At 37.3% G+C, this 19434-nt stretch overlaps 1 protein-coding gene across 2 annotated transcripts in view; it reads right to left on the bottom strand.

The window, feature by feature from the left end:
* strn (striatin, calmodulin binding protein) overlaps positions 1 to 19434 on the bottom strand; it is a 54272-nt gene that overhangs the window by 19277 nt on the left and 15561 nt on the right. For both annotated transcript variants that reach the window (XM_046857356.1, XM_046857357.1), the window contains exon 2: positions 3007 to 3110. In XM_046857356.1, coding sequence (XP_046713312.1) covers positions 3007 to 3110 — 104 coding nt within the window. The remainder of the gene's footprint in view (positions 1 to 3006; positions 3111 to 19434) is intronic.

Raw genomic sequence — 19434 nt, 5'->3', positions numbered from 1 at the left:
TACCAGTCTTGCTCAAGGGCCCAAATTATAAACCTTCTAATCTCCAAGTCAAGTTTATTTCTATAGCGCTTTTCACAACAGACATTGTCTCAAAGCAGCTTTACAGAATTTCAAGAGTTAAGGTGAATGGTGTGCATTTATCCCTGATGAGCAGCCATGGCATCTGTGGCAAGGATAGAATATGATTGTGATAGAATACAGAAATAAAGTTTGATAGGGTATGCATTTAAATGACCAAAAAAAACCCCAGAAAAATAATCAATGTGAAAGTAGTTAAAAAAATATAAGCGATCTTTTTATAATACATTTATTTCAAATAAATGCTAGATCCATGCAGTATTTACTCTCAAATTTAGATTGCTTTATATAAATAAAAAGCACACTGATATCTAATACTTACATTATCAGCCACATGTGGTGACGTATAAAATCACACATGACAAAAAAGAGGACAGCTGACTTTGCTGTGATTTCTTAAGTAAAAGTGATGGTGCAAAACAAGATGCTAAAAAGTAAGAGAGTTTGTGTTATTGAACCTTGCTGGCTAATTGCTCACAAAATTCAACCCTGTATCAAATTACTAAAGAAAACTAACTGCCAGTGATGAGACATTAGGAAGAGTCTGTAAGTTGCATGACTGCATTGTAATTTGGATAATTAGGCACACTAAAGTATTGTTTTTCCCCCCACTGATCTCATTATTCAGGGTACATTCATGCTTCTTTTACAAGCCCTTGAGTTCTCAGCAGGATGTCTGTTCTTAACTTTGAATTGTATCGTGCAGATTAACATAGTTGGAATATGAATTATAACTCCTCCAGCAATCATGCCGTGTGTGCATGCAAATGTGAACACAGGTCAGAGGGCGGACTTTGCACTCTCTCAAAACGATCCAGGAAAAGTTTCTTAAACTCACACATAACGTAACATAGTTGTTGTTGAGGAAACACAAGAACCCATTTATATATGAAGTTGGTGATTCTACTTTTTAACAGTAGGTGGCGCAACCATCATTGTACAAAAAAAGGCAGAATTTACATTACATTTATAATATTTGGAGGATGCCCTTATTTACAGAAACTTTTAATAAGAAAATAAAATAAAAATCTAATTTATACTGAGCAGATAAAGGTTAAGGGCCTTGCTCAAGAACCTGGAAATGGCAGCGTAATGGTGCAAGGATTCATACTCATGACCTTTTGAACCAAAGTCCAACACCTCAAGCTACCACTTCAAAACGGCTCTTTTACTCTTTTCACTCCAATTTGCACCAAATCTCCCTACATTTGCATAAAGTTTAAGGACTGTCCTGACAAACACATTAAAATGTAACTGGAGTTATTATTTATTTTTACATGGATGGACAAATGATTTTTTTAAGCCTGCTCTCACAGCATCACCCTGCCCAGGACCAATACTGTTTATTGATGCTGACAAGATGTATTAATTACATTGTTGTTAAAATCACCACTCCAAATATTTTTGATGACACCAGTGCAAACATTAAGCACTAGTTCCAAGTCATTGTAAGTCCACGAATATACATAATTCTGAATGTCATTCTTCAGCCATTCCATATGATATGCTGTCACTAGACTTCTAAGCTTTTAATATTTCACGTGGACAGCGTTTTTTTTTTTTTTTTTATATTTGTACACGTACACAAAGCCTGAGACTGTGCGATGTATGGAGTCGCCAGAGGTGGAACTGAGAAACGCTGTATACAAAACAACCCTGTTTTAGAATGAGCATGGAGAAGCAGCGCATTTCTGTTTACATAGCAGGCCCCGTTACATGAGCTCGGTTTCTGTGGTCAATGTTTTTCCCAGTTTAAACTTTGAATGACTGGGAACATATATAATTGCTGCCTGACCTGGGAGAAAGAATGATTCATCATCATCTGAAAACAATGTGAAAGGAAAGATAAATACAGAGAGAGCGGATGAGCAAGAGAACTGATCCACAGCAAACAGAAAGGCAAAAAAAAAAACCCTGCAAAAACATTGGCAAAAAAACATCACATTAAAAAAAAAAATAAATAAAAAATAAAGAAGAAGAGGAGAGTGGTGATGCAATTAAATGAATTGTGTTTCTCACAAAGCCAGTAGGCTAGCATACCAGTGAATTAGTTCAATTAAAAATACAAACTGCTTTGGTCAGCACCAAAGCAATGCTGTAAGGGAGCACTTCGGATTCCAAGGAAGTTACAATGTTGATGGATAGCAGACACACAGAAGGAGAGAGAGACCTTTAGTCAGCTTGTCTTTGCTGATTCAACCCACCCACACAAGTGTTCAAAGACTTCCCTGCAGACTTTATGTACAACTGGAGAATTAAACATTAACAACTAGACGGCACTTCAGAATCAAAGCATCCATGTTCAACTGTTTTTTTTTGGGTGGACAATTCCATTGGTGTCCAACTGGTGTACATTGTTTAGTGAGTTCTGTTCAAATCTTTTGCTGTCATTGTGACTGTAATGATCCATGTCTGATATAATATCCTACAACTTGCATTCAAAAGTATTTACCCTTTCTAGAAAATCTAGATCATTCTTACACAATAAAATAGTAGCCTTACTGTACATTTCAGAACTTTCCATTTTCTCTCTGATAGTCTTCAAACCTGAGTTTATTTGATCAACTGAAAGCAAATCTTAAGGCACATATTTACTTAATTTGCTGTATTGAAACAGTAACCATATTGCATTGAATATTTATATTGATTAATATGTTTTACATTTACATTTTTTTTTATTCTACAGTGTTGGGATTTAAAACCATCTTCTGACCATTAGCAAGACCAAACCACTGGCTAAAAGCCCTTGTGTAGCAAGAATGTCACAACTTACAGAAGATTTAGAGCATATCATTATTATACAAAAAATATCCAAGTTCCAATGATCACTTTTTTCACTTTTAACAAACCACGTTACACACTGCCACTTTCACTAATGATACATGCACACGTAGTTACTAGGGTTGCAAATATGTGTTAGGTTCAGACCTTTCCTGCTTCAGAGCATACTCCAGCATCTTGATCCTCCTCACCAAATCCTTCTTCAGGTTTTCCTGACCTTTCCGCTCACCCTGCAGAAAGGCAATCTGAGCCTGAAAGTACACACAGACACACAACACTGTTAGACATTTCTTTTCACATTTGCAAATAAAAAAAATTCAAAAAATTGCCCAAACATGAAAGGTTTTTGCAGCAATCTGAAAACTAGAATTGACAAAATGATGGCACTGGAAGTAGCAGTGTTTTTGTGTCTTATAATGTCACCATTTTAAGAAAACTTGGTCTGGACTTCAATCTGTATGCTGGAACTTCTGGCTCTTACTAATTACTCTTACTACATGCTCTCAACTAGAAATTAAATGTTTGTGGACCTGCCAATCACACCCAGGTGTGGTTCTTTCCTGAAATTGTTGCCACAAAGTTGGAATTACAGAATTATCCGGAATAATGTTTGGACTTTGTATGCTTTGGATCCCTTTACTGCAACTAAGAGACCCTAAACCTTTACAATTCCCCTGTGCACAAAGTGATATCCATGATGATATAGTAAGTTAAAGTTAGAGGGGAAGAACCCTGATGGCAAAGGCCCTGACCTGAACCTCACTAAATACCTTTGGGATATACTAGAACTCTGAGTGGAGGTACAGCTAAGTGGGTCTAAATCTGGAATGAAATTCCCAACAAGCTAATATGGGCATGATGCTCAAGTGTCCACATACCTCTAGCCATACAGTGTACAAGTTCATCTATCTTTATATTGTTCAATTCAATGGTTTTATTGTAACATCTATCGGCATGTAATAAGCTCAACCAATCAGCCATCAAGCTGTTATCTGAATCACAAAAAGTCCACCAGTTACCAATGGTGGACATCAAAACTACAGAGCTGGAAACTTTAGTACTAAGTTGATATCTAATAATAAAGGCTTTGGGATTAAAAAAGCCTCCAGAGAAATACCCCATAAATGAGCACTCGACTATCCTGAATAGCACGCTATACAAGTTTAACTTAATGAGCTGGTGAAATGAGCTAAAGGCCAATTTACAAACTATTGTTCCTTTTTTTTTTACACATTATTTTGTCTGAGTGTGACTTTCTGACTCCTAAATAGTTCTTCATTTCCATCTTTCAGTTTTACAATAAAACTTTCAGTAAAAGTTACTACAGAAAATATGTACACATGTACACATGACTATTCTACATGCTCTGCTGAGGAAATAAGGTCATAATAGAGGAAATAATACACCACAGTACTGTTCAGTTCTTCATTTTGATTGGTCAGATGGTGTTGATTCACATCAATTGTGAAATGTATACACTTGTTTGAATTCATTATATGCAAACCAGCTAATTGACAGGGACTAGTAAACACCAACATAAGTTTAAAAAGTAGTAAAAAAAAACAAAAGAAAACCCCAACAATTTTGAGATTTTTTTTTTTTATCTTTGATAGTGAAAGGAATTTCCAGTGCCATTGCTTGTTTAAAAAAAAAAAAAAAAATAAAAAAAAGGAAATAAAAAAAGTGTTGTTCCTTTTCATTTCACAGCACTTTGGGCTCAATGAAGTAAAATGCTGTAGTTGTTGCCTTTTTTAAATTCATGAGGGGGGAAAAAGGAAACATTAAAGTGAAGGACCTTACTTGTTTAAAACATTTGTTATACAACTGTAAATAATCTGGATTAATTTATTTTATTAGCATACCTTAAATAAAATATAAGATAAGCTGTGAATTAATTACAAAAATTTCAGTTAAGCAAAATTAAAAGACTTTTGATGATGCACTAATATAGGGAAATAGCAAACTCTGAAATGTTGGGGGCCATCACAGTTCCTCAGGTGATTATTGAAAAATAATAAGTTACAGTTATATAGTTATAGTTAGCATAAGTGTGTTGGAGGGTGCAAATACTTCTGTGTATAGGTAGCTAAACCAATAGATATAAACCTACTGATATCTAATTTCCATAATTTCCAGAGTGCATACTTATCTACTTACAATTTGAAACTTTTAAAAGTTTTTGAAAAATTGTGTAAAAATAGTATTACCCAGGACTTAACATTTCCTCTGAATTGACTACCTGATGTGAATCATGTCCTTGTAGATACACAGTGTGTTTACCAAGGTGGGTTGTTTTTAAAAATCAATACACTTTGATATATGAAGCAAGTTTGTTCCTGACATGAGGGAATAGCCAAGCTACTAAACAACATGGTCCTAATTTTAAATAATTGAATGACAGGATGCCCATCCTATGATGCTACCCGTCAACCATTTTCTATATTATATATATATAATTTTAACATGCATAGATATTGTCTACTGAATTCTGGGTTATGTAAGCAGAAAGACAAATAAGGCTGCAATACTTGTATAAATATGTACAGCCACATTGATGTACTGAAAAACCAGACTCGTGTCTACATACACGTACACACATGAGCGCACACAAACATTCGTTGGAAAGCTTTGACAAGCACCAAAACAAGAGCGCTTCGGTGTGTGAACGCCCCCACTACTTACATAACGGTAAAATTTGCTTCTTGACATGCTGGAACACAAATAAATATAGTTCAGGACATGTTCTATGATGTACTGAGTATAAATAACAGTGGGATACTTTGAAAGCTCACCATTAAACACAATGATCAGTTTTAGTCTCAATGTGCAAGGTTTTGTCTTTAGCAAATATAATTTGTGTAAAAAAAAAAAAAAAGTGACACACACACACACAGATCGAAATCTCCAGAGGTGTCGCTCTCATGCGGTTACATCACTCAAAATGAGTAGGAGTGCTGATTTTTCTTTTTGTTTAATCTATAGGGAGAAGAGTTTAAGAGAGAGCAGATAGGGGAGAAGACGGGTTATTAGGAATCAGAGTGAGTACTACTGTTTCATTCATTCACTGATTCAAAGCTTAGACAACAGTCACACCATTGCTGATTTTTCAAACAAGATAATTGTTGATTTCTTGATTAAAAAAAATTCATGCACTTTTTTCCTGCAATGGTATGTGTTCCTAATGGCATGTGCGGGCAGGAATAAGGTCAGTCAAGTGTTGGAAAAGTTCTTATGACTTCATAAATGTGGGTTTAAACACTGTTCGATAGCTATATCAGGAAATTAAAGCTAAAATTGTGATCCACTATCCTATTGTAGAATTGGCCTTGGTGTTCCAGTACTTTTGAACAGCATGGGATACTGAGTACTGATGTACAGAGGAGAGAGATAAAAGATGTTCTGGTGGTAATGAGGAGTGGAATGAGGAATTATATTGTATTGCTATTCACATGCATTTGAATGACCAGACAGGAAACTTACAGGAAGGCTACATTAACTCATTTAATTACTCTTTGCAAAAATACTGAGCAGAAAAGCATCTCATTAATTGCACTGCCCTATATGTGTGCAGTTTCTCAGCTGTAGACAATAAAATCAAAACCTATTCTGGCACCGACAACCAGAGATCACATTTGACCCTATTCACACAGTTCAGTGTGTATAGCTCTACAAGCATTTCTAATGAAGAGGCTGCAGAGTGTACAATGTGTCTATAAAATAAAAGATCAGTGTCTGTGTTGCACTTGATGTTCTTCACCACCACCACCATTATAGACCTTCCTCCACATGGGAAGTGGTAGTTCAGTGGTTAACTGAACACTGGCCTTCCAATCAAATCCCAGCAAAACTAAGTTCTCACTGCTGGGCCCCTGAGCAAGGCCCTTAAACCATCCTTAACTGCCCAGCTACATAAAATGACAATGTAAGTGATTCTAGAAAAGGGCATCTGTCAAATGCCATAAATATAAATGCACTTTGCTGGTATGACGCACAATCTTGAATGTGAATAACATTCATCCCATTTAGGCCGCACAATTAATGTGTTCTACTCGTGATCACATTATTTTTTCTAACTTAATTAAATAGAATCAGCTGCAATATTGATGAGCTTAGCCAAATTTAGGCTAATGTCACGTTTGAAGTCACTCTGGTGGATTCAATTATAAGATCATAATCTCCTATTTGGCAGTGTATTTACTTATTTATAATCACATTTTGGGGATTATGACAAAAAAATTGGTACCTACATTCAGATTAATGAAAGAAAGCAGACTTGTGTCTACTATGAACGTACGTATAAAATGATATTGTGCAGTGTTCATGAAACCATTAAAATATTCAGCAAGTATTATGCCTTTTTTTTTGCTTAATATTATCATGATTATGTTAGATAAAGCCTCGTCTCGTAAGCCAGACTTCTGTCACTCTTCTTATAAACACAGCCAAGAACCACCTACCATACAGAAGGAGAATGTGGACATTTTGGAAACGTTTCAGCAAACATGAAGTTATCAGGTGTACTCATCACTTTCTGCATCAATCAAAAGCTTTAAGAAATTGGATTGCATAACAATTTGTCATTCCAGTGGCCTTGTTCACTCCTTTTATTAACATGAAAACACTGTGTTACATACAAGAGTTTTTGTTTGTTTCTGGACAGCAGAGATGGACTGCTTAAGTGACTGCTTCATTCCCCTTGCAAGAAAACACAATCATTACGGAGTCTGTTACGAGAAATGCTGCCATTACTAGGCTAATGGATAAAGGTGATGCGAAACAGCAGAGATGAAAGCAACTGCTGATTTCTCGTTTATTTAGCAGTTTCATTAGCAGACCAAATGATTAAAACTTTTGAAACAGCCCAATGCACAGTGGTTCCAAATGTCACAGACCTTTCCTCTTGTGATCGCATCGTTTTTGTAATGAATTAAGTGCAAGGTGTGAACAGGGCCAAGTTGTTTTATTCTACACAAAAAAAAAAAAAGCTTGTGGCCAGGAAAGTGTTCACAAAAGACAGGACACACTGTGCCTGAAACGGACACCAAAACAAGCCCATAACACCAAGCAATGAAAAACATATTGAATATAATCCTGAAGTCAATGCTTTGCTTAAATTGGAACAGGGACTGTGGTGCAAATCACAAGCATGATTCTAGCATCCCTGGTTAAGGCCCACAAACCTGAATCCCAAATGAGAAAATGTTTACTTGAAGGAGAAATACTATGTGAAATGTCGGGTTGCATTTTGACAGCCATCACAAGCTCCAACTCGCATGCACAGGCACAGACCGCGAAGGACGAATTCAAGAGGCATTTTAAAGGGAACCTCCAGGATGGAGGCAGTGTGTCCTAGATGCAGAGGAAACTAGGTAACCCAAATGATGAATAACTGCTTGAGTTCTCAATTTAATGCCTCAGTGCTGCTCTATTAAAACATGTGTGAAGACGCACAAAAAAATCTCAAAAACCCTAATGCAACACAGGAAAATATTTTACATTTGGATATATATTTTTTTTATAAAACAAATTACAGCATTAAAGAAAATTAATTTATTTCTGCAGTTATTGTTTTATTATTTGCAGTTTCACTGTGGTATAATACACTACAGTAAAGTCTAGATCAGGGAAAGAAAAAAAAAATGTGGCTCCTGCTCAAGATCAGAAAACACATTTATCTAAAAGCATTGCCTTGATCGGGAAACTCATTTATTACTTTTTATCAAAGGCCGAAAAGAAGTCCTCCTGTTTTGTGGGTGCCTGTGTTCAGCATTAAATATGGTACTAATCACACAATATATTTTACCCTGAAATAGTAGAAAAAGGTTCATATGAAATATATTTCTTGGTGTTCCATGCCTACTAGCTTTAATGTAATTTTATTGTGGCTGTTTACAGTGTTTTACTATCAAAAAGCTCTATTTGCTCTTTAGGCTAATCTCTGTATTAACGTTAAGGAGTCACAATATTCTACATACAGAAACCCAACAGTGTCCCGGTAGACAATTCCTTTATTTGTTAAATGACTTGGAAAAAGAAAAAAAAAGGCTTTTTCTATATTCTTGAAAACCTTGGCCCAATCACACCAGAACAACTCAGCTATGCCTCTTAAAAAACAACAACTCATGAAGCATAAAAAGCATCGGAAGATAAATGGATTTCAGAGAGAAATGGGAAGGATTCTCTGTTTTCACTGCATGACGACTTGCTCCACAGGCAGCTTGAAGGCTCTATAAAAAGACAAACTGCCTCTCCTTTTATGTTCCTGCTGTAAAATAAGCAGATGACATTTGGGCAAAACACAAAAAAATGCTTCTCAGTACCGATTAGGTTTTACTTTACTAGAGATTCTGCTGGGAGGCTGAACATCTGGTCAGCGGGGAGAAGGCAGTATGTTGATAGGTGTTAACACGACACCTCATATATATATATATATATATATATATATATATATATATATATATATATATATGTGTGTGTGTGTGTGTGTGTGTGTGTACACACAGCACTGGGGCCTAAGAAATCCCCCATTACTAATTCCTCAGACATCCACACAGAAAGTGCGAAATACAGTAAACACATTCCCCAAAATTCCCTTTGAGGAAATTACCCACCAAATCATTTGCATCTCTGCTGGTGAGCCGAGCTGAGTTTAGATGACCTCAATAATACTGTTGCTCAACATTCTATCTGTCTCTCTGTCAAACTGTTGTCTGTTTCCCCACAGTCTGTCTTTTTCCCTGGCTGCAGGTGTCTGTCTGTCTGTCTCACTCTCGCTCTGTCTTGGTTGTTCTCTCCATCCTCTGCCTCAGTCTTTGACACTTTCCTCATTTCACTGGTAAAGAATCTTGAAGCTCTGGTCTTAATTCCTCTTGTTTGAGACCTCAACAAGCTCATTTACTGTCTTACACTTCGAAAAGCAAAAGCTGATTAAAACAATCTCGCAGAAAATGCAGCAAGAGAATGTATTACAATAGCACATGTTAACAATAGCTTTTTGATCACAGACTGCCACTAATAGCAATTGGAGGAGGATGACAAAGAACAGGCTTGCAGATTAGAGAACACTTCACTCTGAACAGGCAGAGGAATCGAGAAAGTGAAAAAAAAAGATAGGGATGGATGCGAAAGAGAAAAGACGAGTGAATTCAGAAACAGGAATAGCACAGTGACGTAGTCCAAACCCACGCGCTTCCCATGAGAATATCTCTGACAGGCTTGCCTTAGAGGGGACCGGTTTAAAGCAGACACAGGGACACCATCATCTGAGACAGGAGGAGAGGCAATACCAGAGATGCGGAAAAACCACAAGGAAGAAATTCCCCTTACTGATTATAGTACGGCTACTAAAACAGAACTATCAAGCTCAAGTCAATGGCATTTGACATCTGAAGATCAAACATTGTTTTGTTACAATTCTGACCAAATCATGTTTCAAAAAAAAAAAAAAAAAAAAAAGAGTAAAAAGCACAGCGGAGATTAAACTGTAGCAGACCACAACCAAAATTAAGTGTTTATTAAAGATGAAAAAATGAATGTACCAAAAGGTACCAAAGGAAAGAAACCAAGCAGGAAAGAAAATCTGGAAGAAAGTCCTTACTTAGCCAATAAGTAAAATACTACATGTGAAATATAGATGGAGTTTCTTCTGGCATCCTTCCTAATTTGATGACCTGAACTATGATAGTTTCTGCTCAAAGAACTCGCAATTCAATAAGCTTAATTTCTTTGTGCTTTTACATTGTAAAAGTTCAGCCCTCCAAAGAAATGTCTGAGGTTTGTAAAACTTACTACTGATAATACAGTCTAAAACAGAAGCATGTCCAAAACCAAACCAGTTCCTCCAGACGACAGAAAAACCGACAGGAATGCTGTTTTCTTTTCCTCCACTCCATTGGCTTTTTTCCACCACCAGATGACCAATACAACTTTGTTAGTAAAAGTGCTTCACGTGTTCGCAATGTGGCTTTCCCACAAGTAGGAGGTGCAAGCAAATACAAATATAATCCCAGGACACAAACGATGAAAAAAATAATAGAATACATCATCTCACACTGGAGACTCCTTCATAAAATAAATTATAAAAAAAACACAAAACATCGGAATTAAATTCCAAGGCTTTGTGGTATCTTTTATTACAGAAGTAATAACATATTAGAACAAGCACATTAATCCAATCCAATAAAAATAAAAACTACTTTCGGCACGTTTCTTCAATTGAGGTTAATTGTAGAAATGTTTTTAGCAATCTCTTTACTGCAGCATGAAATAAAGCAGATCCAACAGCCTGAGAGCTCCAGACTTCAAAAAAGAAAAAAAAAAAGCTATGATGAGTGAAATGTAAATAAGGCGCAAAAAAAAAAAAAAAAAAAAAAGCAAAAAAGGTAAGCAGAAAACCCCATACCCTGGATATGTGAGAGAATCCAAACACACACTTGCTATTAAGAGTGCATTTGAAGAAATCCACAGTTTGGGTAACTTCTCTAAATGAGTCCCTTCAATTCAATAGAAAAATGCAGTCGTTTGTTCCAGCAAGTGCTTATTTATGTGTGTGTGTCACGTCCACATGCCATCTAACGCTTCACGCTCATTAATAACTGGCCAGCGTGGTGTGTGAGGTTTCTGTTTAAGTGTTTAGAGAGACGTGATGAGGTGAGGTGTGGACACACAGCGCTCCACTGAGTGGAAAAGGGGAAAAGGGACTTGTTCCAAGAGCAACATGACAAGGGAGGCTTGTTGATCGACTGCAGACATGATGTGGTTTTGTGTGAGTAAGGTGGGGAGCAGAAATGAGTCGTACTTGGAGGATCCTGAATATCTCACAGGTTGGCAGCAATGTGGCTATTTAGAAACCAGAATGTAATGCAACTGATCTTGAGGTAATGTAGGCTTTAGGGAAAGGTATCGTCAACTAAAAAAAGTGAATAAACAAATACTTTAACAAATCTACTTTTTGAAATACTTTTCTGACATGATACCTGGTTAACTTGGTAATGGTAATGCTGCTAAAAATGAATAAATCTGCTTTTTTTAGGTCTTTTCTGAGCTTGGTGCAGTAAGCGGTACTTTTTGATCAAAGCTTTTCTGCTAACATTTGCCGATATTTAGCTACTTTCCCATTTGTAGCTATATACTTAAAACCTTTTTGTTTTTTTGTTTTATTTTTTACTTTCCTACAAAAGCTTTAACAATGTTATTTGTAAGAAAACTTCAAAGTTCAGATTCAAAAAATGAAAGAATATCGGAGTAATCATGTGAGGAAATGCTTTAGTTCATTAAAAAAAAATGGAAAACATAAAATAATAATGTAAAGAAACCTGTATAATTAAATAATAAAGTTGTCAAAACAAGATCCCTATTTTATTTGACAAAAACGACCAACATTTCTTTTGCTCCCTTTTTGATTCCACAAAAATCAAAATGAAATTTGTTCTAGCAGGAAGCACTAATACCAAAAGAAGGGAAAGATTTAATGGAATGTGGTAACTACCGCCCATTTAGTATTCTAAATGTTGAATATAAACTGTACCCATCCATTCTAGCATGAAGACTAGAAACAGTTCCTCCAGGCCTTATTCATTTGGATCAAACTAGGTTTTATGTCAAAGACAGGTTTAAGACAATGTTAGAAGAACTCTGCAAATTCTTGCTTACATTGCAGAACATAATATAGAGGCTGCCATATTGAGTCTAGATGCAGAGAAAGCCTTTGACTCAGTCAAAGGCAGCTTTTAATATAATGTACAAACAACATTTGGTTTTCATAAGAGCTTCACAGACAAGCCCTATGCAAGGTTAAAAATTAACGGAGATTTGTCTGATTCGTTTGCACTAGAGAAATGCACAAGACAGGGTTGTCTGATTTCTCCAACTGCTTTTTGCTTTATTTATAGAGCATTTGAGTCAATGGATTAGGCAAAACCAATAAATTAAGCAGACCGATTTTTTGGTCTGGAAAACACAAACTAGCACTTAATGCAGAGGATATATTAATATATAAAAGTAATCCTCAGTTTTACTGCGAGATCAAACCCGTGTTCTCTAGATCAGTCAGGTTTCTGGCCTGTCGCTGAGAAACACGGAGTTTGAGCTCCCTCCAAAGATTCTCTATTGGGTTTAGGTCTGGAGACTGGCTAGGCCACGCCAGAACCTTGATATGCTTCTTACAGAGCCACTCCTTGGTTATCCTGGCTGTGTGCTTCGGGTCATTGTCATTGTTGGAAGACCCAGCCTCGACCCATCTTCAATGCTCTAACTGAGGGAAGGAGATTGTTCCCCAAAATCTCGCAATACATGGCCCCGGTCATCCTCTCCTTAATACAGTGCAGTCGCCCTGTCCCATGTGCAGAAAAACACCGTCACAAGCATGATGTTACCACTTCCATGCTTCACAGTAGGGATGGTGTTCTTGGGATGGTACTCATCATTCTTCTTCCTCCAAACACGTTTAGTGGAATTATGACCCAATTTTTGTCTTATCTGACCACATGACTTTCTCCCATGACTCCTCTGGATCATCCAAATGGTCATTGGCAAACTTAAGATGTGCCTGGACATGTGCTGGTTTAAGCAGGGGAACCTTCCGTGCCATGCATGATTTCAAACCATGACGTTTTAGTGTATTACCAACAGTAACCTTGGAAACGGTGGTCCCAGCTCTTTTCAGGTCATTGACCAGCTCCTCCCGTGTAGTTCTGGACTGATTTCTCACCTTCCTTAGGATCATTGAGACCCCACGAGGTGAGATCTTGCATGGAGCCCCAGTCTGAGGGAGATTGACAGTCATGTTTAGCTTCTTCCATTTTCTAATGATTGCTCCAACAGTGGACCTTTTTTCACCAAGCTGCTTGGCAATTTCCCCGTAGCCCTTTCCAGCCTTGTGGAGGTGTACAATTTTGTCTCTAGTGTCTTTGGACAGCTCTTTGGTCTTGGCCATGTTAGTAGTTGGATTCTTACTGATTGTATGGGGTGGACAGGTGTCTTTATGCAGCTAACGACCTCAAACAAGTGCATCTAATTTAGGATAATAAATGTAGTGGAGGTGGACATTTTAAAGGCAGACTAACAAGTCTTTGAGGGTCAGAATTCTAGCTGATAGACAGGTGTTCAAATACTTATTTGCAGCTGTATCATACAAATAAATAGTTAAAAAAAAAAAATCATACATTGTGATTTCTGGATTTTTTTTTTTTAGTTTATGTCTCTCACAGTGGACATGCACCCACGATGACAATTTCAGACCCTCCATGATTTCTAAGTGGGAGAACTTGCAAAATAGCAGGGTGTTCAAATACTTATTTTCCTCACTGTATATACACACACACACACACACACACACACACACACACACACATATATATACATATATACACACACACACACACACACACACACACACACACACACACACACACACACACACACACTACAGACCAAAAGTTTGGACACACCTTCTCATTCAAAGAGTTTTCTTTATTTTCATGACTATGAAAAATGTAGAATCACACTGAAGGCATCAAAACTATGAATTAACACATGTGGAATTATATACATAACAAAAAAGTGTGAAACAACTGAAAATATGTCATATTGTAGGTTCTTCAAAGTAGCCACCTTTTGCTTTGATTACTGCTTTGCACACTCTTGGCATTCTCTTGATGAGCTTCAAGAGGTAGTCACCTGAAATGGTCTTCCAACAGTCTTGAAGGAGTTCCCAGAGATGCTTAGCACTTGTTGGCCCTTTTGCCTTCCAGCTCACCCCAAACCATCTCGATTGGGTTCAGGTCCGGTGACTGTGGAGGCCAGGTCATCTGGCGCAGCACCCCATCACTCTCCTTCTTGGTCAAATAGCCCTTACACAGCCTGGAGGTGTGTTTGGGGTCATTGTCCTGTTGAAAAATAAATGATGGTCCAACTAAACGCAAACCGGATGGAATAGCATGCCGCTGCAAGATGCAGCGGTAGCCATGCTGGTTCAGTATGCCTTCAATTTTGAATAAATCCCCAACAGTGTCACCAGCAAAGCACCCCCACACCATCACACCTCCTCCTCCATGCTTCACGGTGGGAACCAGGCATGTAGAGTCCATCCGCTCACCTTTTCTGCCGCACAAAGACACGGTGGTTGGAACCAAAGATCTCAAATTTGGACTCATCAGACCAAAGCACAGATTTCCACAGGTCTAATGTCCATTCCTTGTGTTCTTTAGCCCAAACAAGTCTCTTCTGCTTGTTGCCTTTCTTTAGCAGTGGTTTCCTAGCAGATATTCTACCCTGAAGGCCTGATTCACACAGTCTCCTCTTAACAGTTGTTGTAGAGATGTGTCTGCTGCTAGAACTCTGTGTGCCATTGACCTGGTCTCTAATCTGAGCTGCTGTTAACCTGCGATTTCTGAGGCTGGTGACTCGGATGAACTTATCCTCCGCAGCAGAGGTGACTCTTGGTCTTCCATTCCTAGGGCGGTCCGCATGTGAGCCAGTTTCTTTGTAGCACTTGATGGTTTACGTGACTGCACTTGGGGACACTTTCAAAGTTTTCCAAATTTTTCGGACTGACTGACCTTCATTTCTTAAAGTAATGATGGCCACTCATTTTTTTCTGTACTTAGCTGCTTTTTCCTTGCCATAATACAAATTCTAACAGTCTATTCAGTAGGACTATCAGCTGTGTATCCTCCTGACTTCTGTACAACACAACTGATGGTCCCAACCCCATTTATAAGGCAAGAAATCACACTTATTAAACCTGACAGGGCACACCTGTGAAGTGAAAACCATTTCAGGTGACTACCTCTTGAAGCTCATCAAGAGAATGCCAAGAGTGTGCAAAGCAGTAATCAAAGCAAAAGGTGGCTACTTTGAAGAACCTACAATATGACATATTTTCAGTTGTTTCACACTTTTTTGTTATGTAAATAATTCCACATGTGTTAATTTATAGTTTTGATGAATTCAGTGTGATTTTACAAATTTTCATAGTCATGAAAATAAAGAAAACTCTTTGAATGAGAAGGTGTGTCCAAACTTTTGGTCTGTACTGTAATATATATATATATATATATATATATATATATATATATATATATATATATATATATATATATATATATATATATATACACACACATACACACACACACACACACACACACACACACACACACACACACACACACACACACACACACACACACACACACACACAAACACAAACACGCATACATACCTGTGCGTGTGTGTTTTTCTGCATGCGAAAAACATTCTATTTTACTATGCAGTGTTTGTGCGTGTATGTGCATGTGTGTTTTTGCCTCATTTCTAAAGTATTTCTGGGGGAAAAATAAAGAAATAAAGAAATAAATAATAAAATAATTGTTCTAGTAGCATTTGGTAATTACACCAATTGGGCATAACATTATGACCACCTGCCTAATACTATTTTGGTCCCAATCACTATTGGGCCTTTGTCAAACTCAATCAAAACATTTTTCCTGCTTCCAACACATACAAAATGTTCACATGCTGCCTAAAATATCCCACCCACTAACAGGTGCTATGATGAGATGTTTTATTCATCTTACTTGTCAGTGGTCATAATGTTGTGCTTGATTGATGTATATTAGCTAGCTAACTGCTATACGGGTAGCTGATTTGCCACTTTGTTAGCATGCTAGATTTCTACCACTGTAAACCATTGAGGTGTGTAGTTATGTTGATGTGATTCCTTAGTTCTTAAACAAAAACAACCCAATAATCTCTAGCACGAAAAAAAAAACTCGATTGTGAACAATGTGGAATCCACCAAAGGGAAATAGCAGTGTGAAGTCAACAAGGGTGACAGGTTTTATAGTCTGTGTGAATTATAGGAGCATGTTCTTTTCACATCGGATGAAAACAAATGCGAAATAAAAAGAATGAAATGTGAACAAAGCAGTTTTTCATGCAACACAACGCTTAACCTCCTAATGAGCAATTTCCGTGTAGGGAACGCATTAATGCAATAGCATGTACTCAAAAGAAAGAAAAAGTGAGGAAGAGAAAAAACACAATGATAGTTTGTCAAATGAGACTTTTGTAACTAATTTGATGCAACACAGAAGAGAGACAGAAAACAGAATCCAATCCACCCTTTTGGCCCAAAGCAGTTCAACTTATTTTGCATATTAGCCTGAAAATCTACATATGATTTTTTTTTTCCATTTGCACTTTTAACTGAAAGCAAAATATATAGGATTCTTTGAAAAGAATAGAAGAACAATGATGGGCAGGAGCATTTCTTAACAATGGACCAGTAACAAACTTGCTAAACACACACCCACATCGAAAACCACAACATTACGAGAACACAGCAGACGTACAAATGAAAACAAATAAAAAGGGTCACACCTGATTGGTCCGGTGTGTCAGCCAAATTCCTTATCCATGTAGCTGCCTCTGAATTACTTTAACAAAAGGCTCAGTCCTGATAAAATTCATCTTCATGTTTTTGTAAAATTCGTGTTTCACTTTATTTCATCATCATCATCTCACTTGCTCCTGACTAGATTGTTGAGATATGATCCAGTGGATCAGTATGCAACTCCTGTACCTGTGACTACAACCAGAGTCTGAAACTCTATCATAAGGAAGACATTATTAGAAGGAAGTGAGGTTTTAGTGGGTGGTATAACAATAGAAACAAAACAGTGGTAAAAAAACTACAGTGCCGTTTCTATGGCGATTGAGCAAATCTCCACAGGAAATCCACGTGTCAATACCACTCAGAGCACATATGACTGTGGGGTAGGGCAAATTCAGGTCATATCAATCTCGAGTTTGTGTACCAATCATGAATCTGACTGCCCCAGAATAACTTTCCGACTGTTAGAAAGCTAGCAACCTGAGAAAGCACTTTGTGCCAGAAATGTTCACGTGCCTCATGATGCTGAAAATCCTGAACTATTTCCACTGAGATTATAAACATGTAAAACATATAATCATTTTGCTAACATTATAATTTGAGGGTACTCCCTGCAGTCATGCATAAAACAATGATGGGGTTGGGTGATGCTGCGTTAGAAGGGAAGCGCATTTAGTTGTGTGAAAGTTGACCGTTTTCCAGCAATTAGTCAATGAATATATTACATACATTTAATCATGGAAAAAATGATGTACTTATTGTCCATTTATGGGTTATGCAGCGAATATGTTAATCTGTGTCATTGCTCACAGGTCCAGGAGTTGCATACTGATTCATTGGATCAAATCAAATGGATCTGGTGAGGAGCAAGTGAGACAAATGAGATCATGATGAAAAAATTTGAATTTGAAATTTGTTCACGTAATTGCAGCTAAAGTGCCATTCCTTTACCATTACCAGGTTGTTCAAAAACAGCCTCCTCAAAAGGAAGCTCCCAAAGACTTTTCCATCAAATTACACAAAAAACAAACAAACAAACAAACAAAAAAAACAAGGACACTGGAGACTCTTTACATAAACAAACATCACCACAGCAATTAAGTGTAATTTCAATTTCAGCCAGAACACCTTCTAAATAATTAGAATCGAGAATCCAAATTATTGTTGGAATAACGCATAAAACAGTGGTATTGTAATCTGAAGAAACGGTATTTTGTTGTCGGAGCGATTTAATAACCAGGGTTTTGGAGAAGTACAAGTAGTCATTATAAAATAGTTAGAGCTTATTTTAGTGATTCCAGTTTCTCTCAGATGAAACACTGGACCAACAGTGTGCTGCAAAACCAATCCACGTACACACCTACCTTCTGCAATTACCATACACGTAAACACAATGAGGCAAACACCTTGTCAGTACACACACATACTGTATCTGAAACAGGTGTGCAGTAGATTAGTCTCACAAAATGACCTGTGTGATTTCTTAGAAGAGTTAAAGTGCAGATTACTACCTGAAAACAGGAGCTCTGTTTATAGCCAGTGAGTATAGTTTCAGCCCATCCAGTTGGGAAAGCTGTTTGGAATAACACCCTCAAGGACACAGTTTCTAGACTTTAGGATACTTATTGTACAATCGAGAGACAATAGAGACAGCAAATGTTGCCAAACGCTATTCCAGCCCATATTTACTGAGAATAGGTATGTGCTGATATCAGGGACATAACCAGCCGAGACATCGTGGGTGATGCATACCCCTCGCCAATGCTGAAATGTCCTCACCCCACTCTCTATTACGAAATGCTATGAATGTTAGAAAAATTTCGTTTCGGTCATTGCCAAAATGTTTGAGATAACCAATCTAAAGATAGAAGGCGGGGCTTTGCAGTTCACAATATAAATGTTTCAGTTATAACGTTAAGAGAGTGTGAGGTAAGATGTAAGCTCAGGAAAAGAAGTTTGACCTTTCATATTTGGCCTTTCATAAACTGTTTTACGATAAAAATTTTAAAATACCGGCAGTAATTTCCTGTAATGGAGACAAGAAACATTAAAGAAGCCGGTTTTCAGAACATAAGGTACAAGATTGAGAATGAACGTGTGTTTATTGTGAATTTTGACGTGAACGTGGTTACTTAGCTTTCCCTGACAGCCTTTTATTAAATTAATAAAAACGACATGTT

The sequence above is a fragment of the Silurus meridionalis genome, chromosome 9, assembly GCF_014805685.1.
Source record: "Silurus meridionalis isolate SWU-2019-XX chromosome 9, ASM1480568v1, whole genome shotgun sequence".
NCBI classification, from domain to species: domain Eukaryota; kingdom Metazoa; phylum Chordata; class Actinopteri; order Siluriformes; family Siluridae; genus Silurus; species Silurus meridionalis.
Note: the sequence above shows the minus strand (reverse complement) of the source record. Positions and strands in the feature narration are given on the sequence as shown.